The sequence below is a fragment of the Podarcis vaucheri genome (assembly GCF_965113315.1).
Source record: "Podarcis vaucheri genome assembly, chromosome: 2".
In the NCBI taxonomy this organism is placed as follows: domain Eukaryota; kingdom Metazoa; phylum Chordata; class Lepidosauria; order Squamata; family Lacertidae; genus Podarcis; species Podarcis vaucheri.
In genome coordinates, this window is record NC_138760.1 from 47235835 (window position 1) to 47259360 (window position 23526).

The window sequence follows — 23526 nt, forward strand, 5'->3', positions numbered from 1 at the left end:
CATGGTTCTCTCCCAAATCATGGGGAAAAGTTCATAAATTCAGTTAGGGAAGATTGAGTGCATAATAATGCTATTAACTGAGTGCCAAATCAACATCTGCTGATGACCTAGGAAGTTAAGTTTCTGGAGACATTTCTAATGGGTCGTCTTCTCCTTTGGTGATCACTCATAGCTGAATAAGATGTCTTCCATGAACATGGTCTTAACAGTGAGTCCATAAGTGACTTCGGAGGCCAATTCTGCATCCACATGTCCTTCCACAGTGGGGACATAGGTTTCCAGGCGGGAGTTGATCACGGTGAGGGTTTCCCAAACATGCCTTCCTCTTAGCTTGTTTCTCCCTTTCATCCAGAGATTGTGCTTCTTCAGAATCCATGACACCTTTGGTAAAGGTTGTTCCTAATTGGCGCACTCGCAGGCCAGTGTTTCCCAGTTATCAGTGATTATACACCTTTTTTTTTTTTTTTGCCTTGAGAGCGTCTTTAAACCTCTTTCATCGTCCACCGGTATTTCGCTTTCCATTCTTAAGTTGGGAATAGAGTAGGCATCCAAACAACATGACCCGTCCAACAAAGTTGATGTTGAAGAATCATTGCTTTGACACTGGTGATCTTTGCTTCTTCCAGTACACTGGCATTAGTTCACCTGTCTTCCCAAGTAATGTGTAAAATGTTTTGGAGACACCATTGATGGAATCATTTACAATTTGAAGATGATGTTTATAAGTGGTCCATGTTTCACAAGCGTACAGTAAAGTTGGTAGTATCATAGCTTTGTAAACAAGCAATTTGGTTTCCCTGTGAATGTCATGGTCCGCAAACACTATGCACTTCAATTGAGAGAAAGCTGCGCTTGCAGAGCTCAGGCGATGCTGGATTTCAGCATCAGTGTCAGCCCTTGTGGAAAGATAACTGCCCAGGAAGGAAAAGTGATTGACATTTTCCAACATTACACCATTAAGTTGGATTTGTGGTGCTGCAGAGGGGTTGTTTTGTGCTTGTTGGTGCAGCACTTTGGTAACATCCAAGCATTCCATAAGATTCTGTGAATATATTTAGGATACCGTATTTTTTGCACCATAACACTCACTTTTTTCCTCCTAGAAAGTAAGGGGAAATGTCTGTGCATGTTATGGAGGGAATGCCTACGGGTGGCGGGAGGGATCTGCTGCAGTCATGAGCAGAGGATCCATGGTTCCCCTTCCTTCCCTCCTCTGTGGCTCGCTTTGAAACAGCAAAGTGGGAGAAGAGCCGCTGAGTGGGGAGGAGAGAGGGACAGAGAGCCTGCTTCTTTAAAGGAGCAAAGCGGGAGAGGAGAGGAGCCGCTTACACGAGTGTAAGCAGCTCCTGTCCGGTTGGTTCCTTTAAAGCAAGCAGGCTCTCTGTCCCTCTCTCCTCCCCACTCAGCTCGCTACATAGCAGCAAAGTTTTTCAGCTCGCTAAGCCAGGGATGAGCGGGGAGGAGGGAGAAAAGCAGAGCCTGCTTGCTTTAAAGGAGCAAAGTGGGAGAGGAGAGGAGCCTTCTCCCCTTATACCCCTCTTCTGCATTATTAGCAGCATCCTTCTCCACACACCCCACACATGCTCCTTGTCCCTTGAGTGCTTTTCCTTCCCTCCCCACTTAAAACATGGTTACAGAGATTGGATTTTTGCATTGGGCTACTCCAAACTCACTGTCAGATCACATGTCTGTGGCCACAGCATGAACCACAAAAATCATACATCCACTGTTTCGTTTAGAATATTTTTTTTCTTGTTTTCCTCCTCTAAAAACTACGTGCATGTTATAGTCGGGTGCGTGTTATAGAGCAAAAAATACAGTTTGGAGGTCATCCTCTGAGTGTGCACACACTACTTTGCCATCAGCATACTGAAGCTCCATGACAGAAGGTATGATAACCTTACTCTTTGCTTTCAGCCTACTCAGATTAAAGAGCTTTCCATCTGTTCAATATATGATTTCTACTCTGGTGGGGGGTTTCCCTTCAACAATGTTGATTAAGATAATAGAGTTGGGGTGATAACACATCCCTGTTTGATGCCTGATCCCACTGTTAATGGTTCACTTTGAGACCCATTGTTATCTAATGGGTAATTCCCCTGCCATTTAAAGGTGCTCATTCCATCCAGTAATTATTATCGGATATACTATGTTTGCTAATTGAGTGCTTGTGGTACTCACCTGAGTATCTGGTGCTCACCCTTTGGTGCAGCTATTGCATGATGCAAGGTTCTGTCTGAGGATCAGCATCTGGGTAAGAACTCTTGAGTGCTTCCTATTCTCTTCCACCACTTTCAGTAACTACTAGCTAGATAAATCTCCTGTGAGTACCTGAGGCATGAGGCAGTTCATGGAAGTTAGAGAAGGTGTGAAACCTAGAATAGTTCTTCATTATCCCTACAAAAGTAACCTAATCCTAGGCCTGAAAGTGGCCACCAGTACATCCTATGGCACTCACAAAAGGTTTCATTAAATATCCACTCAAATCTACAATGCCTTAGAGACTATTTGGTCTTCTTGCTCGGTTACTGTTTTCAGCCTCTCGTACGATGTGCATGCCCTCTTAAATGTTTCCATGTTTCATTGGATGCCATGATGGGCACTTACCGTCCTAACTATTGTGAAAAGAAAAGAGGTTCACGGGCTTTCTATGGGAGCGAGTGCAGCAGTGGCTGATGAAGGTGTCTTTCTCCCCCACCGGTAAGGCAGTTGATGTATGCCTGCACCATTTTGCAGCCCTGTCTCTTTCTGCTCTTCTGAATGGGGCAGCCAATTTGTGTGATGCCACTCCGCATGGGAGCCATTTTGTGTGTAGCACCCACTGCATTTCCATTTGCCCCCAAAGGTCGCTGACATTTGATTTATCATTGTGTTGGCCTCCTAATTCACAGGACCATCAAAAGCATGGGGTGTGCAGGAAAGGGCTTGGAAAGGCCACATACATTGATCAGAATTGTGTGGTTTTTGAAACTCAAAAACATTGGCCCTTTGAGTTTCTGAAACTTGAATTTGATTTTGTTTTTCTGGAGTAAATAACAAATGATGAAATATCTGATAAGCTTTCCTTTCGTAAACATCTCCTGAGCCAAATTAGTGTAATTTCCCTACAGGCCTCGCTCCCTGAGTATCTCTGGGATCTTGACGCTGAATCCCCACAACCTATGAACAAGGTTAAATTCCCTCTCTTTCTTTCTTTCTTTCTTTCTCTCTTTTTGGAATGGCATGTTAAACATTTTGCATGGTTAGGGGATGACATGCTCTCCACTCATTCCTTTGCAACAGGACCACAGATTTCAGTGGAAATTGTGGCAAGACATTTTGGTCCTTACTTGAGTTTACTCCCTTTAAAAAGGCTCTTCGTGGGTCAGAGGGGGCGTTTAAGGTGCCCACCGAGTCAGCAGGTCCGCAGGCATCCGCGCCTGCGGTTTTTAAGGGTCTCCGCGTCGCTGTCGCGGCAAGACCCGTCTCCAGCGAAGCCGATTCCCTCCGGAGCTCGGAGGGAATCCGCCATTAGCTGTTCGCGCTAACCCGGACATTAGCGGGCATTATCTACGTGTGGGTTAAATGATGAATGAACACGGAATGGCGATGGTGTAGTCTGAGAATTACCAAAATGGCACCTTAATTTAACAAGACATACAAGTTTGAAGATGTCCACCCTTGTCTGGAACGCATTGTATTTAGGTGTGGGAACAAATCCCAATCCAAGATTTAAAATTCTCTCTTCTTCATGGGTTAGAGTGCATTTGGATAAATTTACAACTAAAGATGTCCTTGTTGATTGCGGCGCTTGGGAAAACCCTGTTGTTTAGAATGATCAATGGTATGTGGACTTAAATCATATTGTCTTAATTGTCTGGATTGTCTTATCTTTTGATGTGGAATTCGTTCCTGTGAATCGCCCTGTTCGGAAGATTCAGCACTGCTGGATGAAAATTCGGTTATTGATCTAGGTTGAATACTAGTGTTCATGGATTTCTGCATCCATGGGAAAACGTGATCTGATTCGTAATCCCTACCAAACCTAATAATGATTGGAACACTTATCTAAATATTTTAAAAAGACAAACAAGATATAACCTACACGCTAGACTCATGGCCGATTATACTAAAGTTCAGAGGATACCCAGAGGATTACGCATTCAAAAAGCTCTAACTTTATTTTTCAATAACGAAGAATTTAAAATTAAATGGATGTCTATTCTTAATAGATGTTCTTTTGACCTGATGACCTTAATCACAGAATTTGCAATTAAAGAGACCGAACGTTTAGATAAAGAAGCTGTTGAAATCACTGAGGAACTACATAAACAATTTGATTTGGAGACGTTTGAATCTAAATTCAAACAATTACAAGTAGAACTTAAGAATTATTCGGACAATATAAAAATTGAGAAACTAAGGAAGTTTGAACGCGATCGTAGGGATTACGAATCAGATCACGTTTTCCCATGGATGCAGAAATCCATGAACACTAGTATTCACACACCCCATGTTCCCTACAATCAGGGGGTAGAGGTGGCCGAGCATGGAGCCGAGTGCAGCTTGAGTGACTAGCTCCTGCTGCTGCTGCCCTGGAAGGCTGCTGAGGGAAAGAGAGGAGAAGCCGCCAGCCATTGCATTCAGCTCCATCCCCTTGCTCCTCCTGAAATGTCACCCAGCCTGCGTCTTCACCCAGCTCCCTCAATATTTGACACAAGTTGGCGCCTCTGTGGGGGACAGCAGCAGTTCTGAGGGTTGTTAGGAGGCTTCTCACTACCCTCTCAAAGTTATGGTTCCCTGGGAAGAGGGACAGAATGTTAAACCACTCTAAGAACTGGAGCTCTGTGTAGCTCTCAGCACCCTTAACAACCTGCAATGCTCATGAGCCTTTAGAGGGAAGCCATGACAGTTAAAAGTGCCATGATGCTATCTTAAATGTATAGTGCAGATGGGACCCATGTTAGGAGAGGGCCTTACTGCAAGGCCACAGGAACTCTCAGATTCTGGCCTTTAATCAAAGTAATGGGGTCAAGGAGGATGAGTCCTCTTTCTGAAGTCTTGTGATGAGCTACTGAATTCCATAACAAGGCATCGTGTGACATGGTCCCGGGGGTTGGAGGGGGAGGCGAGAAACAGAGGGAGTGAAGTGAATTCTGACTGAATGCTTTCTTTTGGCCACTTACTAAAAACCCGGATGTGCTGCTACCCCAACACAGATAGAAACAGTAATGCACATGGCAGTTTTCAGCTCAAAACTGCCCATTTAACGTGGTTAGCCAGCTGTGCTTTTGAAACATCATGAGAGATCTGAGATAAATTGACTGAAAAGCAACACTCACGTGTAAGAGGCATTTGTGCCATCCACCCACTTCCATGCCATTTCTGTTGTCATGTATCTTAAGCCAATCCACTGTGAGGTCTTCTTTTTCATGTTATAAACAAGGAAATCCTAGAAAAAGATAGAGAATTGATGGATTTTCCCCTCACCCGCTCCTCAGTGTTCCCAGCAGTGGACTTGAGGACTGCACCCCACATGTCTCTGTACAAATGTGAGTAAATCATATGCACATGTTCACATAGCTAAGAAGCAGAGCACACACTTGGCATGCTGAGGGGTGGACGAACTTCTGCCTTCCTGTTTTTCTTGTCCTTTCAGGCCTCACATTGACAACATAAAACATAGCTAGGTTGTTCTTTTTCACAATTGAAACTGAAGATGGTTTGGATGGGGGGTGTGGATACATTGACACATGGTGCTTCATAAGAAACACCTGGATAGATATGATTTTTTTCTACCATCATGTGCTCACTGCTTCCCAAACCAGTAGCAGGAGCACTGGATGGAGAGTAAATAGTGAGCTCCTGCTCTTTTGGATGTGACGGCCATTTGGTGTGATGCCACTCCACACGGGAGCCATTTTGTGTGTAGCATTTCCATTTGCCCGAAAAGGTTGCTGACATCGGGTTTACTATTGTGCTGGCCTCCTAATTCACAGGACCATCAAACGCATGGAGCGTGTGGGAAAGGGCTTGGAAAGGTCACAAACACTGATTTAAAAAAGTGCCTCAAAAGAGAAGAATGCAACAACATGATTTATCCTGATTCCTTGGGCTAGCTGCCATCAACGTAACTTTCTACTATAGTGTACTGAACTCTGTTCTTTTGCTAGCAGAGGGAGGTTTTTTCCTGAACAGTGAAAGATACATTATTGAGGGCTAAGACAAGGGTAGTAATATGACTCAGCAGAAGTCAATGCTTTATAACATCAATCAATAACTTGTTAATCACTACATCGGGGTGCCAACATGAACAAAATATTGGGGGGCTCAGGTAAGCCCCGCCCCACATAATCATTCACAACACACACACTATTTGAATGGCTATGCCCATCAACATTGATGGGGCCCTTGCCACCTCAAAAATGGGACGTCACCCTACTGAAAAAACTAAGCAATAAATTACAGTTGTTGAGGAAACGGAAACAAAAGGATAGCTTCACGATGGTTTGGCTTAGTTTTATTACGTTTGCAAGTCTTCTAGATAATAATCCCTCAAAAAGCAGTGTATAGCTCTATATGGCTAGAGTGATCCTACAGGCCTTGGGATTCCATTTCTACCCCCTTTCCCCCCACATTCACATTCACACAAGCACATCCTTTTCTCCATTATCTAATAAAAGAAACACTTGGTTCATTAATAATCATCCCTGCCCCAGACTCACTTGAATCTCTAAGTTTTTTACTAAATGACTGCCACTCAAATAAAGCTGACCTCTTATCATCAATAAATATTGTCTTATTTTCTATTTATAGATTTTCTATGTTTTTTTCTTTTTTTGTGTCAACATTTGGTGCTTAATAGGTATAATATTAGGCTTTCTCAATCAGAAAAGTTTCTTTTTTTATTTTCCAGATTAAGGGTATATAAATGTTCTACATTGTTAAGGGGCTGAATTGTTAAAATTAAATAAAAATCATTATTATTTTTAGTTTAAAAACAAAAGTATCTAAAGAGCTGTCATATAGAAGATGAAGCAAGCTTGAAGTGAGCCAGTGTGGTGTAGTGGTTAAGAGCGGTAGTCTCGTAATCTGGGGAACCGGGTTCGCGTCTCCGCTCCTCCACATGCAGCTGCTGGGTGACCTTGGGCTAGTCACTCTTCTTTGAAGTCTCTCAGCCCCACTCACCTCACAGAGCATTTGTTGTGGGGGAGGAAGGGAAAGGAGATTGTTAGCCGCTTTGAGACTCCTTAAAGGGAGTGAAAGGCGGGATATCAAATCCAAACTACTACTACTACTACTACTACTACTACTATTCTTCTTCTTCTTCTTCTTCTTCTTCTTCTTCTTCTTCTTCTTCTTCTTCTTCTTCTGTTTTCTCCTGCTCCGGAGGGTAGGACCCAAACCAAGGGATTCAAGTTACAAGAAAGGAGATTCTGACTAAACACCAAGAAGGATGTTCTGAACATAAGAGCTGTTCAACAATGGAATGGACTCCTTTGGAAGTGGAATGAAAATATTCCTTGGAGGTTTTTAAGCAGAGGTTGGATGGCCATCTGTCATAGATGTTCTAGTCGAGACTTTTGCACTGCAGGAATTTGGATGACCCTCAAGGTCTCTTCCAACTGTACAATTCTATGATTCTGTAAAAACAACAACAACACCTCAGACAACCGTTTATGTGGTCTACAAAAGAATCTCAACTAAATTTTATAGATATTTAAAGAGTGTATCCATATTAGTCTCTTGCACAAAAACAGCCCAAGACTCTTGCTGCATTTCGCAAAGTGGGCTTGAGTCAGCAGCAGTTCTGGACCATTTTTATTCTTGAAAGGTTAGTCCTTAAGAAGGATTCAAGAAGTGAACCAAGCATGGCTCAATGGACAGACAGGATCCAAAAACATAGAGTGCTTTTTCATATCTCAGCTATGCATGTAAGAAATAGCTGTGCGTGTAGATGAAGAAATATGACTAATTAGAAATATGACTAATTAGTATTTTTTTAAACTAAAAAACATTGGCCCGTTGAGTTTCTGAAACTTGAACTTAATTTTGTTTTTCTGGAGTAAATAACAAATGATGAAATATCTGATATGCTTTCCTTTATTAAACATCTCCTGAGCCAAATTAGTGTAATTTCCCCACAGGCCTCGCTCCACAAATGTCTCTGGGATCTTGACAGTGAATCCCCACAACCTGCGAACAGGGTTAAGCTACCTTTCTCTTTTACTTTTTGGAATGGAATGTTAAACTTATTGCATAGTTAGGGGATGACATGCTCTCCACCCATTCCTTTGCAACAGGACCACAGATTTCAGTGGAAATTGTGGCAAGACGTTTTGGTCCTTACTTGAGTTTACTCTCTTTTTTTCCCTGAGGCCAGTTGTAGTTTCCTCCTTCTCTTTTTCTTTTTGCAGCTCCAGATCAGAAACGGAAGGTAAGCCTCCTGTTATTGGGATCATTCTGACAATCAGAAAGTGTGCTTTGTTTGAGAACTCATTTAAGCCATTGGCTTAGTTTTCAAACAATGTTTCAGGGAACTCCAACATTCTTTAGGGTTCTTCAATGAGATCAACAGAGATGGCAACCAAGCATCCTTGAACTTTTCACTTGTTTCCATCACTACTGATCTTCTCTCACATTCTGGAGTGCCAAAGCATTATTGCATGACCTCTAATGGTGCTGAATTACCTGGGAAACTAGCTGTTGACCAGCTCAGGTATATGGCAATGTCCTTAAAAATATATATCATTTTTTGCCTTCTTGATCCACACAGCGGTGTGCAGTTGGAAAGTATATAAATTTCAACCACTGCAGTTAGTGGAAGTGATCTGGGAATGGAGAAGAATGCCTCAGGCGATGAACTTAATAGAGGTATGGTGCAGGAGAGGTAAGGGGCAGTGTCACTCTCCTCAACAAACCTTAGACTACTGCAGTTAGATTTCACCAACCCTCTGTCCAGGTTGGGTGTTATTCAACTAAGTAAGCTTCTGCCCACTTTGAGTGATATTCAAGTAAGTATTACCCATTGAAATTAAGAAACAACCTAAGTTAGGTGTTCTGAATAGAACTTAGTTAAATACCATCCTTTATATAGTAAAAGTGTGGACCCGTAAATGATAGGCGCTCCATGAATAAAAAATGCATTTGAACACTTAGCCACTAAACTAATTGCTTCAGAATAAAATCCAAAGTGCAATTGCAGCTAGTTTTTCCATGTATTTTTATGGAGAGCCAGTTTTGTGCAAATAGGCAGAGAAAACTAAAAATGTTTTGATCCTGGCAAAGAAATTAAGCTTGCAGAAAGAAGCATCATTTAAATCCTTGGAGTCAGACAAGATGCTAGGTAGATCTGCCTTTGAATCCTTTTCTTTGAGCCAGTCGGTTATTGTTTTTTTATTATTATTAATTGAATTTATATACCGCCCTATATCTGGGGGTCTCAGGGCAGTTGACAGGTGTAGACAATCATAAGACAGATGAACCAATTGTAAAATGGATGAAGTCAGAACTTTTGAAGGTTGAGCCCTGTGGTACATATTTTGCTGGTAAAAAAGGCAAAGAGGTTATAATTGGTTTATTAAACTTTGTAATTATTAAACTATAATATATCAGATGGTTAAGAAGGGATTCTGACGCAATCTAGGTGCACTCATAGGTAAAGGCAAAGGGACCCCTGACCATTTGGTCCAGTCGTGACCGACTCTGGGGTTGCGGCGCTCATCTCGCTTTATTGGCAGAGGGAGCCGGTGTACAGCTTCCGGGTCATGTGGCCAGCATGACTAAGCCATTTCTGGTGAACCAGAGCAGCGCACGGAAACACCGTTTACCTTCCTGCCGGAGCGGTACCTATTTATCTACTTGCACTTTGACGTGCTTTCGAACTGCTAGGTTGGCAGGAGCAGGGACTGTGCAACGGGAGCTCACTCCATCGCAGGGATTCAAACCACTGACCTTCTGATCGGCAAGTCCTAGGCTCTGTGGTTTAACCCACAGCGCCACCTGCATCCCAGTACGCTCATAGTGATCTTTTAATAACTAGTAACAATGTGAAAGATCCATGCTGCTCATTGTCCATAAGACTGAGCCTTGTGTTTGGTAACTGTGATCTTCTTCTTTCTAAGGTGCTTCACACAATGAAGAAGAATCACACACAAGTGACAGAATTTATCCTGCTTGGGTTCTCTGTGCCTCCAGAGCTACAGATTGCATTTTTCATCCTGTTCCTGCTCATGTACATCCTAACCCTGATAGGAAATCTGCTGATAATGTCCGTTGTTTATTCTGATCGGAGCCTCCATATTCCCATGTACATCTTCCTCTTTGCTTTGTCTTGCTCTGAAACCTGTTACAGTTTAGTCATTGTCCCCAAAATGCTGGTTGATTTGATAGCAAAAATCAGAACAATCTCTTTTGCAGGGTGTGCTGCACAAATGTTTCTTTTCCTTGGACTGGGTGCAACAAACTGTCTCATTCTTACATGTATGGGCTATGATCGGTACCTAGCAATATGCCACCCATTGCGCTATCCTGTCCTTATGAATATGCGGGTAATTCTTTGGTTCATAGTCATTTCCTGGATTGCGGGATTCCTCATATCTCTAAGTGAGGCTGCTCAGATCCTTAGACTGCCCTTTTGTGGCCCCAATGCCATCCGGCACTTCTTTTGTCACATGAGGGCAGTGATTAGGTTAGCCTGCACTGCCGACAATACAACTGAAGTGTCTATCTCTACTATTGGCATGCTGGGTTTGGCTGGCAGCCTTCTGTTCATCATGTTGACCTACATCTTAATTCTCTCCACCATCCTGCGCATCCCCTCCACGGAGGGCCGCCAGAAAGCTTTCTCCACCTGTGCCGCCCACGTCATTGTGGTAAGTGTGCACTATACATTTGCCTCCATCATTTATTTCAAATCGAGCTCAGCTGACACATTAGAGGATGACACACTGATTTCCATACCCTACACCATAATAACTCCATTTCTCAGTCCCATTATCTTTACTTTGAGAAACAAAGAGATCAAGGTTGCGGTAAGGAAGGTAATCACTAAAAAGGTACTTTCTCAAAAGATATGAATACAATAAATGCAAACAAATTCCATTCAAACCAAATTGCATTTGTGGTTGTTTCAGTGTATCACTAGGTTGTGTAGCAAATGTCTTCATGTTAGAGGATAGCCCAAAGGGTATGAGTCCTGGGTCTTTCATATTTGACCCTGGGTGTCCTGCCTAATCCTTTGCTTATTGGGTGGCTGGTGGCCTTACAAAGTGGAGTACTGGTGAGATCCCACTCACACACCATCTTAAATTTCCCAGAGGAATCTATCCATATAAATCATCATATGAAAATTTTATAAAAGTTTGTATGATGGGCCTGTGGTCTGAGTCTGTCCATTGTTCTCTATCGCTAACACTTTGTTCTTAAGTTATAAATTGTCATATAAGAAGAAAACAAAAGCAATGTATTCGCAAAAGAGCTGAAATTATTGGAAAATATTTACAATAACAAGTCATAAAGAAGCGCTGAGGACAACATCCTGCTATTTATTGGCTAATGAAAACCTGCAGAGGATTCAAACCCCATGATCTTAATATAGACCAGATGAAATACACTTGAATTTCCTGATAAGTGTTCATTCAGCAAGTTCATGATGAAGTTCCCCTCCTTTGGTTCATGAATAGCCACCTTGAGGACAGTGTTGGGGTGTCCTGGAAGTCTGCTAGTTTCAGAGTATGGCCCTTTCTGATGTGACTCATTTTTCCTTTGGGGCAAAGTCACACCTATGTAGGATGTAGGAGATCATGGCTGTGTGGGCTCCACATTTGTGTCTCTGTTGTGTGGCCTGTTGCTGCTGCAATAATAGATGGCTGTGTGATTTGGAGTACCCTTCTGGAAGGATTCTCATGAGTGGGCACACACCCACACCAGATCCAGAGCAATAAACTGATCTATAGCATTTGTGCATAGCATTCTGTAACTGACTGAGGTTGTACACCAATACCAAACAGAAGATTGTTCAGTGAGAACTATGAAAAGCCTGCCAGACACAGGCAAGCTGCATGCTCTTTTCACAAATAAACAGATTGGTGGAGTTGCACGAGCCATTACGCCACTTATGGTTCTCTCCTTTCTTCATGACAACACAGTCTTTTGGATTACGGCCAGCTTTGCTAGTCGGTTCAGAAGACCCCCATCGTCTGAAAAAGAAAAAGAAAAGCAAACATTTGCCTGGTGATGAACTTGCCAAACTGTCAGTTCTCACTCGCCTCCTTCTTTCTAGTCACGTGTGGTTACTCTTCACATGCTCATCTCCTTCCCCACCCACCGAGAAATGCCCTTTGCCCCTTCGGTGTCATTTCTGATGCTTTTCTTTCAGGTGCTGATTTTGATTTAGTATTTGCATGCTGCTCTCCCAACAACAAAGCTGAACAACGAAGTAGACGAGACTGTATTTCCATCCATAGAACCAGAGCTAAAAAACATAGTGGCATATCAGTCAAGTAGAAAACAAACCGTTCAATGAAGAGTTAATGCAGTTCAATACAAACTCATTAATAATACTAATAATAATTTACCAGAAATGTTTGCTGAGATAGGAAAGAGGCTGCTTCCTTACCCAGTGCAACAGCACAATCCAGGCAGCAGCGCTTTTTTATAATTTCTGCCGCAAACTAAGGCAAGCCAGCTGGTCTCACTCGGCTCTGGACAGAGCACAAGCAATCCCTTGCAAACTTTGCTGCCACTACTATAACCAGTGACATTACCAAAGTTGGAGTCCAAGCTCACCTCCACACCCCAACAATGTTGTAGCATGTGGCTGGGAGACCAGGGGAGCTGAGCTTTTTGGGGTCAAGGAGGATGAGTCCTCACTTTCTGAAGTCTTGTGATGAGATACTGAATTCCATAACAAGGCATCGTGTGACACGGTCCCAGGGGTTGGAGGAGGAGGCGAGAAACAGAGGGACTGATGTGAATTCTGACTGAATGCTTTCTTTTGGCCACTTACTAAAAACCCGGATGTGCTGCTACCCCAACACAGATAGAAACAGTAATGCACATCACAGTTTTCAGCTCAAAACTGCCCATTTAACATGGTTAGCCAGCTGTGCTTTTGAAACATCATGAGAGATCTGAGATAAATCGACTGAAAAGCGGCGCTCACGTGTAAGAGGCATTTGTGCCATCCACCCACTTCCACGCCATTTCTGTTGTCATGTATCTTAAGCCAATCCACTGTGAGGTCTTCTTTTTCATGTTATAAACAAGGAAATCCTAGAAAAAGATAGAGAATTAATGGATTTTCTCCTCACCCGCTCCTCATTGTTTCCAGCAGTGGGACTGGGGACCGCACCCCACGTTTATTTGTACAAATGTGAGTAAATCATATGCACAAATATGAGTAAATCATGTTCACATAGCTAAGAAGTAGAGCACACACTTAGCATGCTGAGGGGTGGGCAAACATCTGCCTTCTTGTTTTTCTTGTCCTTTCAGGCCTCACATTGACAACTTAAAACGTAGTTAGGTTGTTCTTTTTCGCGACTGAAATTGAAGATGGTTTGGATGGGGGGGTGTATGTGTGGATACATTGACACGTGGTGCTTCATAAGAAACAACAAGATAGATATGAATTTTTTCTAATGTCACGTGCTCACTGCTTCCCAAACTGAATACAAAGCAAACAGGAATGTGCTCACACAGCCAGAGATTTCTTGTCTCCAATCCCCAACTTTGGGACAGGGAATTTTAACTCTTGCAAAACGGTTACTGTATTTTTCCATCTATAAGACGCCCCCATGTATAATACTTCCCACCCCCATTTGGGGGGACTCAGTTTTAAGAAAATTAGGGGAGATGGCCCAAAGTTGTTGAGCCTCTCACCCCACACAGCTGCGGGCAGGCAACACTGCCTAGATCATTTCCTGCACGCAGTGGCATCAGGGGAAGTTGCTCTCCTGCCAAAGAGCTGGCTGGCGGTGCACAGCTTCTCCCCCCCAACACAGCTGTGGGCAGGAAACACCCCCCCCCAGATTGCTCCCCACTCGCTCCAGCATTGGGGGAAGCCACACTCCAGCCAGCAATGTGCCACTTCTCTCCCCCCCCCCGCCCAACATGCCACTATCCATGTATTGGACAACCCCAGATTTTTTACATGATTTTAGAGTCAAAAAACCTTGTCCAATACATGGAAAAAACTGAATCTTCTTGCAACAATTTAGAACATAGAAAGCTGACATTAGAAGAACATCTTTATTTACTTCTTTTATATATTTATTGAATCCACATCCCGCCTTCCTCCTGAAGCAGCCCAGGGTGGCAAACACAACAACATTTCAAAAACTAAACAGGCAAACAAAGCATTCTAAAAACAATTACAATTGAAAACATCTAAAAGCAGTTACAGGTAGAAACATTACTAAAGACCTCATTCCCTCCAGTGCTCCCAGGGTTGCCTTTTACGTTATGTCTTTTTATGACTGTGGATTTAAGCCGACAGCTTTAAATGTTCTGTTGTGCTACCATTTACTGGTTGGTTTTGTGATCATTTTTCTTTTGCCACTGGAATATACAAGAAACAAAGGCCTTTGGGGGGCAGGTGGAAACAAGCAGTACAATTTTGGAGGTCCTGCTTTAGATTTTTGCCGCTTCGCAGGTAAGAGTCACCTTCTGTTGTGTGGGCAGGACGGTCCCTCCCCTTACCTGGCCAATCCCCTGGCAATGCCTCCCCAGGCGGCACTGGGCAATTGGCTGAGGTAGGCAGAGACCTCCAGGTATCCAGCCTGGGGAGGATGAAGCCAGCCCGAACTACCAGGAGTCACAGTGGGATCCAGGGGGCTGTGCGCAACCATGCAAAAGGCACCCCCATTTAATGTGGGGAGTGGTCATTAGGAAGTATGCAAGGAGCAGCTTACTTGTACTGCAGAATCTCCAGAAGCACATCTGGGAGAGACCTCAGCTTGAGAGACCTCAAAGAGCCTCTGCCAGGAGGACCAAAGACACCTCAATAGGAGGCATTTTTGTTTCGTTTGTTTACATTTGGTATAAAAGAACCAAAGTACAAGTTTGGCCCATGTGAAGAGTGTCTTAGGGGTGTGACACTGCTTTCTTATTGAACTTTCTTTACTGCAATAAGCTTTTGTTCGATCATAATGAAAAACAAATTGTTATAGATTTGTGGAGGGGGACCTCTTCTAAACCCTAGAAATTAATAAATGGTAGGAATTTGATTATTTAGAGTACTGAAGGGAAGATTGCAAGCCAGTGGGGGGAAACAGGCTAAGCTTCCTTTCCAAGGCAGCTCTTCACCTGGGCATTAAACATGACAAAAGTTGTTGATGGCTCAAAACGGATTCTTGGGCTTGGGCACACAGAGGTTGCCATGGTGATGGGGTGTGTGCTTAAGGTGTCAGGAAAGGAGAGTCTTCAGAGCAAGGTGAGCTGGGAAGGAGAAGGGGAAGAAAAAAGAGTGAGTTCCATCTTGGGCAGGCTGGCTGAAGACTGGCTGGGAGAGATGTCTTTGACTCCTGTGTTGCACTGGCTCTGGGAAACAAGTCCTGCTTGAGATCACCATGTTGTAAGATTGGGACTCCCAACATGCAGACTGAAGGTGTAAGTAGGTGAATAAACTATATTTCTTAAAGTCTCTGCCATTTCTCAATACTCCAAAGGAACTCAGACCCTGGGTGGGTGCCAGGAACTCCCTGGAATCTTGTTACCACTCGGGGGTCGCACCCAACTTTTTTAGCAATATAAAAGAGACAAGGTAGGTTGCAATCATAACATTCCTGGTAGCAGAAGAGGAGCTTCTTGTGCAAGATGTCCATCACAGGGAAAACTCACCTGTTCTTTTTCACTATCTATAACCACCAGATCTGCACTCAGGTCTTGGCAGGTGCTCCTGGCCTTTTCCCAAAAGACTTGTTTTCTGGAGTAGTAGTAGCATTTGTCCTGGAATTCATGCCAATTGAATGCACATATTGGAAAGCCTGCAATACACAGATTTGTGAAATAATGCAGCACAGAATGAATGCCTCTTTGTTTACAGGATGTTTTTGTGACTGGCACCATATACCACTTCAGATGGACACTTAGCAAATGCACACATGTGGCCTGTAGGTCTTTTCTGTTTATCCATATTGTAGTACACAATGCCTCCACCAGCGTCTTCCCCATTGGTAGTGTGGCCTCTAGACTATTACTGGACTGGCAAAAAAACTCTTTAGCATTCTGACTGATGCTAATTGATTCATACAGTAGCTTGAGCATTACATAACATTAGAACATAAGAAGAGCCTGCTGGACCAATGGCCCATCTAATCTAGTGCTCTATTCTCACAGTGGCCAACCAGATGCCTTTAGAAAAGCCACAAACAGGATTGGAGCACAAGAGTAGCCTCCCTGCTGTCCTGCGGTTTTGAGCAACTGTAGAGGCAGATAAGAGCCACCATGCTAAGCAGCCATTGATAGCTTTGTCCTCCATGAATTTGTCCAATCCTCTTTTAAAGCCATCCAAGTTGGGGGCCACCATTGCCTCCACTGGGCGCGAATGCCATGGTTAAACTATGTGCTACATGAAGTACTTTTTTCTTCTCTCTGTCCTGAAACCTCCACGATTCCACTTCATTGGATATCCAGGAGTTCTAGGGTTATAAGAAAGGGAGAACAATTTTTCTCTACACACTTCGTCCATGCCATGCATAATACTATGAATGTCTATCATGTGACCACTCGCTTGCCTTTTCTCTAAGCTAAAAAGTCCCAAGTGCTGCAGCCTTTCCACAGAGGGGAGTCACTCCATCCTCTTGATTATTTTGGTTGCCCTTTTCTGATCTTTTTCCAACTCTAAAGCATCAGAATCCAGGCTCAACATATGCACGTGTGCTTGCCAGTCCTTGCCAGTTTTTGACATAGCAGGATGGGAGCTAGTTTCCTCCATGGCTCTTCTTCAAGAACAGAACTGGTGAGCAGAGCTCAGTCCTCTTGGAAAGGCACCACCAAGTTTAAGAGATCACTGTAACCAACCACAGGCCTTCAGTATTAGGGCTCCTATACAGTACAGTGAATGCCTGGGTACAATTTCAGCAGCTAAGTCACGCCTTGCCACAAGTCTGCAGAGGTCTGAAAATCTATGAAACCCTAAGGGACAGGAGTTTTAATATTGAAAGGAAGGCCAGACCATGTCACATTCTTTTCTGCAACTGCTGTAAGACTTAGTGAACCCACAAACATAAACCCAGCAGATCCAGCCCTGGAGCAGTCATTGCCCATGGCCTGCTATGGAGGATGCAGACTCAAGCTAGCAATTAGCTTCAAACCTGGACTTACATCTGAGAAATGCAATCACAAAGGCAGCATTTGCCATTATCAGGGAAAAGATTGTCAGAAGGTAGATTACGAAAAAGGTTATCCTGTGGCGGTCCCATTTGCCAAAACTGGATACAAACAGAGCTAGAAAGAAATGAGAAGACATTCGCAAAAGTTACTGCAGGAACAGCTTGTTTCAATTGCCAGGCTACTAGGCAAGGGAAAGGCATCTGTACAGTATCTGGGAGATTATCAATAGGGTTATCAATAGGAACACATGCAGCTCCTTTCCAATCATTCCCATATGATCAGTTTCTAAAATAATGTTGGTTGGCTTATTGTGCAAATGTATTTAACAGAGGTGTGTGGTTTTTTTAAAAAAAGAAAGGCTTGGAAGCTGAAGCTAACCCACAAACCAACATCTATCTCATTCACATATCAACAGCATTGCTTTAAAAGTTAAAATAAAATATGTCCCCTTGGTAAAGAACAAAAGGTTCTGTACCTACAGTTATTCATTGTCAGAAGGATGGCTTTGGATTCTAAGTTTACATTGTGAGAGGAGGTTTCATGGCTGCCTTGTGCAGGAGGAAGGAATCATAGAATCATAGAATCATAGAATCATAGAATCATAGAATCAGAGTTGGAAGAGACCACAAGGGCCATCGAGTCCAACCCCCTGCCAAGCAGGAAACACCATCAGAGCACTCCTGACATATGGTTGTCAAGCCTCTGCTTAAAGACCTCCAAAGTAGGAGACTCCACCACACTCCTTGGCAGCAAATTCCACTGTCGAACAGCTCTTACTGTCAGGAAGTTCTTCCTAATGTTTAGGTGGAATCTTCTTTCTTGTAGTTTGGATCCATTGCTCCGTGTCCGCTTCTCCGGAGCAGCAGAAAACAACCTTTCTCCCTCCTCTATGTGACATCCTTTTATATATTTGAACATGGCTATCATATCACCCCTTAACCTCCTCTTCTCCAGGCTAAACATGCCCAGCTCCCTTAACCGTTCCTCATAAGGCATCGTTTCCAGGCCTTTGACCATTTTGGTTGCCCTCCTCTGGACACGTTCCAGTTTGTCAGTGTCCTTCTTGAATTGTGGTGCCCAGAACTGGACACAGTACTCCAGGTGTGGTCTGACCAGAGCAGAATACAGTGGCACTATTACTTCCCTTGATCTAGATGCTATACTCCTATTGATGCAGCCCAGAATTGCATTGGCTTTTTTAGCTGCCGCGTCACACTGTTGGCTCATGTCAAGTTTGTGGTCAACCAAGACTCCTAGATCCTTTTCACATGTACTGCTCTCAAGCCAGGTGTCACCCATCTTGTATTTGTGCCTCTCATTTTTTTTGCCCAAGTGCAATACTTTACATTTCTCCCTGTTAAAATTCATCTTGTTTATTTTTGCCCAGTTCTCTAATCTGTCAAGGTCGTTTTGAAGTGTGATCCTGTCCACTGGGGTGTTAGCCACCCCTCCCAGTTTGGTGTCATCTGCAAATTTGATCAGGATGCCCTTGAGTCCATCATCCAAGTCATTGATAAAGATGTTGAATAAGACCGGGCCCAAGACAGAACCCTGTGGCACCCCACTAGTCACTCTTCTCCAGGATGAAGAGGAACCATTGATGAACACCCTTTGGGTTCGGTCAGTCAGCCAGTTACAAATCCACTGAGTGGTAGCATAGTCAAGACCGCATTTTACCAGCTTCTTTACAAGAATATCATGGGGCACCTTGTCAAATGCCTTGCTGAAATCAAGGTAGGCTACATCCACTGCGTTCCCTTCATCTACCAGGCTTGTAATTCTGTCAAAAAACGAGATCAGGTTAGTCTGACATGACTTATTTTTCAGAAATCCATGCTGACTATTGGTGATCACAGCATTCCTTTCTAGGTGCTCACAGACTGTTTGCTTAATGATCTGCTCCAGAATCTTCCCTGCTATTGATGTCAGACTGACTGGGCGGTAATTATTTGGGTCCTCTCTTTTCCCCTTTTTGAAAATAGGGACAACATTTGCCCTCCTCCAGTCTGCCGGGACTTTGCCTGTTCTCCAGGAATTCTCAAAGATGACTGCCAGTGGTTCTGAGATCACATCTGCCAGTTCTTTTAATACTCTTGGATGCAGTTCATCTGGCCCTGGAGACTTGAATACATCTAAACTAGCCAAATATTCTTGTACTATCTCCTTAGTTATTCTGGGCTGTGTTTCCTTTGCTGAATCATTTGCTCCAAATTCTTCAGGTCGGGCATTGTTTTCTTTATCGGAGAAGACTGAGGCAAAGAAGGCATTGAGGAGTTCAGCCCTTTCTGTGTCCCCTGTTTGCATTTCACCATCTTCTCCTCTGAGTGACCCCATTGTTTCTTTGTTCTTCCTTTTGCTACGAACATACCCATAAAAGCCTTTTTTGTTGCTTTTAACCTCTCTAGCAAGCCTGAGTTCATTCTGTGCTTTAGCTTTTCTGACTTTGTGTCTACACGTGCTGGCTATTTGTTTGAATTCCTCTTTGGTGGTTTCCCCCCTTTTCCATTTTTTGTACACATCCTTTTTTAATCTTAATTCAGTTAAAAGTTCTTTAGATAGCCACCCTGGCTTCTTTAGGCACCTTCCATGTTTCCGTCTCATTGGTATTGCCTGACGTTGTGCTTTTAGTATCTCCCTCTTAACAAACTCCCAGCCATCATGAACTCCCTTTCCTTTTAGTATTGTTGTCCATGGGATCTCACCCAGCACTTCCCTAAGTTTTATGAAGTCGGCTTTCTTAAAGTCAAGAAATTGAGTCCTAGTATGCTTGGCTGCTCCTTTCCGCTGTATAGTAAACTTCAGAAGAGCATGATCACTCGCGCCTAATGATCCTTCCACTTCTACCCCACTAACCAGGTCATCAACATTGGTTAGGACCAGATCTAAAATGGCTGTTCCTCTTGTTGCTTCTCCCACTTTCTGGACAATGAAGTTGTCTGCAAGGCCAGTGAGGAATCTGTTTGACCTTATGCTCTTGGCTGAGTTTGACGTCCAACAAATATCCGGGTAATTGAAGTCCCCCATTACTACTATCTCCCTTCCTTTTGCATGCTTGGCCATCTGTTCCAGGAAGGCATCATCTATGTCCTCCGTTTGGCTTGGGGATCTATAGTAAACTCCCACAATGAGGTCTCTGTTATTCTTCTCTCCCTTAATTTTGACCCAAATGCTCTCACTTTGGCTTTGAGGATCTAAATCTTGGATCTCTTCACAGGTATACACATCCCTGACATATAACGCCACTCCTCCTCCTTTCTTGTCTGGTCTGTTTCTCTGAAACAGAGAGAGAGAGAGCAGAAGGAAGGAGTGGAGCTTAGGTGGTTAATGGGAAACCACAAAGTGGATTTTCCCTGACTGTCTGTTAGTGTCATCCCTGCCCTCTACAGACTGGGGGCATGCAAGCTTACTGATACCCACTACTATATTCCATATAGACCAGAGTTTGCCAGCTTCTGGGGGCCAGTGGACACATTTGGAATTTTGAGAATGTGCTGTGGGTAAGGAAGGTCATAGTCATTTCCTGGATTGTGGGTAAGGAAGGTGGAACAACACAAAACGGCCACCATAGGGTGGGGCAGTATACAAAATGGTTCCATGTCTTAAAAAAAGAGCAGAAAAAGAGAAAGAAACACAAAAATGGTGCAGGCCCATCAATGGAAGAAAGGCACCTACACCAGCCACCACCATCCTTGCTCACAGAGAAAAGTTATTTGCACTTCGGCTCAGAATAGAAGGGAGAGAGGGTGTCCATCCTATCACCCAATGAAATGTGGGCATGTTTTAAGGGAGTGTGTTCAGTGTAGGAGAGGCCAAGCCAGTGCAAACAGTATCTTATGAATCGTGGATTTTTGAGGGGATATTCACTGAGAAATTTCACAAGCCCTGTAGAAGACACTGTGTGTGCCATGCCGTCAAACCCTGAGACAGATAATAGTGCAGATCCTACCATTTCCAGATCTGCATTGTGCACATTCAAATATGAATGGTGGTCATGCAACTCTAATGCTCCTGGGCCATAATTTCCAAGGGCAACATATGTGATGCTCCTTGAAAGGGCAGCCCATATTCTATGTTTTTCTGTCATTAACATTTTGATCTTGAGGGATGGGTAGAAGGTAGACTGGGGTCTACTGTTGGCTCTGTTTGTTATTTGCATTAGATTGGCAAAGGGCTTCTGATTCCCAATTGTTTAACAAAAGCAAACACACACACACACACACACACACGAAGACACAACCTTCAAATTAGGCAGGTAACTGAGGAGGACAGAGAGTGGACTTTTGTGGGATAGGAATATGCGCTCAGTTATACCACCTTGAAAACAAATACCTGGGCTGAGCATGTACTCATCCTGTCTAAGGTCGTTTCCAGATCATCTGGAATTCAATTGAATTCCCACCTGCAAAATAGTCTGGAAGTGGTCTAAGTATATGTCTGTCCCCAACATAGGTTTTACTCCTGTCTTCAATTGGTATGTCTTAGGGCTGAAATCTGCCCTCTCCTGTTTAGGAACACAAGAACAAGCAGGGAGGGAATTGCCTTTATCAATAATTTAATACTAACCACATTTCTGAGGAGCATAAGTCAACTTAAAAACTGTTGTTTTCAGTATTGCACACTCCATTAGACATGTTTACATTTTTTTTAACATGTAAGAGGCAGATCATCTTACTATAATCTATATAATTATAATCTATATTTCTCACCTTGCTCTATTTCCAGTTCTTTCTCTGGTAGTTTTCTCATCAGCATGTCCTCGTCTACAATGTAGTCATAGCCCTGGTTGTTATTGTCATATACAATGGTCGCTCTCCCTCCGTCACACCTCACATATTTTATCAAGTTTTTATTTTTAGTTAATGCACCTATAGAGGCATTCTTCCAAACACAGACCCATTTTTCTTGAGAGATGTTACTAGATCTCCCTCCCTTTAATTTTGTAGAGGCTGTTCTTGAGCTGGCTAGCACCTTGGTATCAAGATCTGTTCCTCCATGCAGCCTTGGACAGAGCTACTTGGCGAGGCCACCTAAAGGTGAGGCAGAGCCCAGAAGGAAGGAAGCAGTAGCCACCCTTACATTACTCAACTTGACAATTGTACATGCTGGGAACTGTCAGGGGACCTACACAAATATTTTGAGGCTATGGTGTTGCTAAAGCTTATGCTTTGGGAATGTAGAGTCTGTTCCTTTGAGCACATGATCAGCTCAGGAGAAATGAGGAAGCCACGGAACTGAAATTAGGGGAAAGGAAGCCAATGTCAATGTTTACCTGTTCCTCCATGTTTCGAGGACATTTCCGAAGCATGGGACAGTTTCTCTGAAACAATGTCATTCTGATACTCTTCATTCTCATAGCCGTCATCCATGGTGGCCTCAAATCTTCTTCTGTAATGGTTTCCAAAGTAATCGGCAACCGGATACTTCTGCTTTCTTTCTATCACTATCAGCTTCCTCTATGTAATAAACCACAGGAAAGCCAGGCACCCTGATGCCTGACTAATGCCTCACTGCTCAAGGGAGGGGGGGATATATATTATTGTTAACTAGATAAGCCACTGGGAAAGTGCCATTCTCGCAGTCAAATCACCACCTCAGGAAAGGGGCAAGGGATAGCCCTTCCCTAGCTAAGGATGGCTGAACTGCTTAGTTGTGTACAGTCTAACTGTGTATGTGTACATTTGTGAATGGAATTGTTGCAGAGACAAAGAGCTAAAGCCTTCTTTTGCCATTAACAGTCCTGAGCGAGCTGCCCCCTCAAAAGATGGGTACACATATTCCTTTAATAAGAAAAAAAGACAGCTATGCAGTGGCAAAGTACATGACAAGCATCATCTCTGTAGGAGGCAGTAGGCCCTATGAGGGGACATATTGTTTAGTTATTATCCTTCCTTGCTTACGTAAGTGAGATCAGCAGAGTACCATCCTTTGCAGCTTAAACTTGGAAACTAAGACAAGGTTGATTAAACCTTCTATAAACAATAATCCAGGATGCTTTAAACAGATTGGGTTTTCCTGCTATTACACACTTTCTCTTCCTTAACACAAACTCACGTTAGAGTTGTTGTTTTTTTAATATTTATTTATACAACAAGAAAAAAACACACACAAAAACACAAATACCAAATTACACACAAATTACAAAAATAACCATAGACACACAATTTTCTTGACAAACAATAAAACATCTATTGGTCTTAACACTAAAAACCC

General features: G+C 43.2%; 2 protein-coding genes across 6 annotated transcripts; one reads left to right on the plus strand and one right to left on the minus strand.

Annotated features, from left to right (window-relative positions):
* Positions 1 to 4487: 4487 nt before the first annotated feature.
* Positions 4488 to 22702, minus strand: LOC309526334 (low affinity immunoglobulin epsilon Fc receptor-like). 5 transcript variants are annotated; one of them, XR_014216726.1, is made up of 6 exons: positions 22586 to 22702; positions 17308 to 17430; positions 15823 to 15968; positions 15289 to 15420; positions 13145 to 13254; positions 11506 to 12179 (listed from the first exon to the last, which is right to left on the minus strand). XR_014216726.1 is itself a non-coding variant. In XM_082212261.1 (5 exons), the coding sequence occupies exons 1-5, from the start codon at positions 22680 to 22682 to the stop codon at positions 11999 to 12001; spliced, it is 657 nt and encodes a 218-aa protein (XP_082068387.1). In that variant the 5' UTR covers positions 22683 to 22702; the 3' UTR covers positions 11506 to 11998. The 5 variants fall into 5 exon arrangements, 4 of the variants coding, with proteins under 4 accessions (XP_082068390.1, XP_082068387.1, XP_082068389.1 ...); XM_082212261.1 differs by lacking the exon at positions 15289 to 15420; XM_082212262.1 differs by lacking the exons at positions 11506 to 12179; positions 15289 to 15420 and adding an exon at positions 12205 to 12454.
* Positions 10104 to 11416, plus strand: OR10X1 (olfactory receptor family 10 subfamily X member 1). The gene has a single exon (XM_082212255.1). The coding sequence runs from the start codon at positions 10116 to 10118 to the stop codon at positions 11055 to 11057; it is 942 nt and encodes a 313-aa protein (XP_082068381.1). The 5' UTR covers positions 10104 to 10115; the 3' UTR covers positions 11058 to 11416.
* Positions 22703 to 23526: the final 824 nt, after the last annotated feature.

Bases quoted from the DNA above. Each gene is read 5' to 3' on its own strand.
- OR10X1 (XM_082212255.1), top strand. From the start codon at position 10,116: ATGAAGAAGAATCACACACAAGTGACAGAATTTATCCTGCTTGGGTTC.
- LOC309526334 (XM_082212261.1), bottom strand. From the start codon at position 22,682: ATGGATGACGGCTATGAGAATGAAGAGTATCAGAATGACATTGTTTCA. The intron at 17,431-22,585 runs GTAAACATTGAC...ATTTCTTTCTAG, and splicing joins CTCGAAACATGGAGGAACAG to CTCTGTTTGTATCCAGTTTT. The intron at 13,255-15,822 runs GTGAGTTTTCCC...ATCTTTTTCTAG, and splicing joins TAGATAGTGAAAAAGAACAG to GATTTCCTTGTTTATAACAT.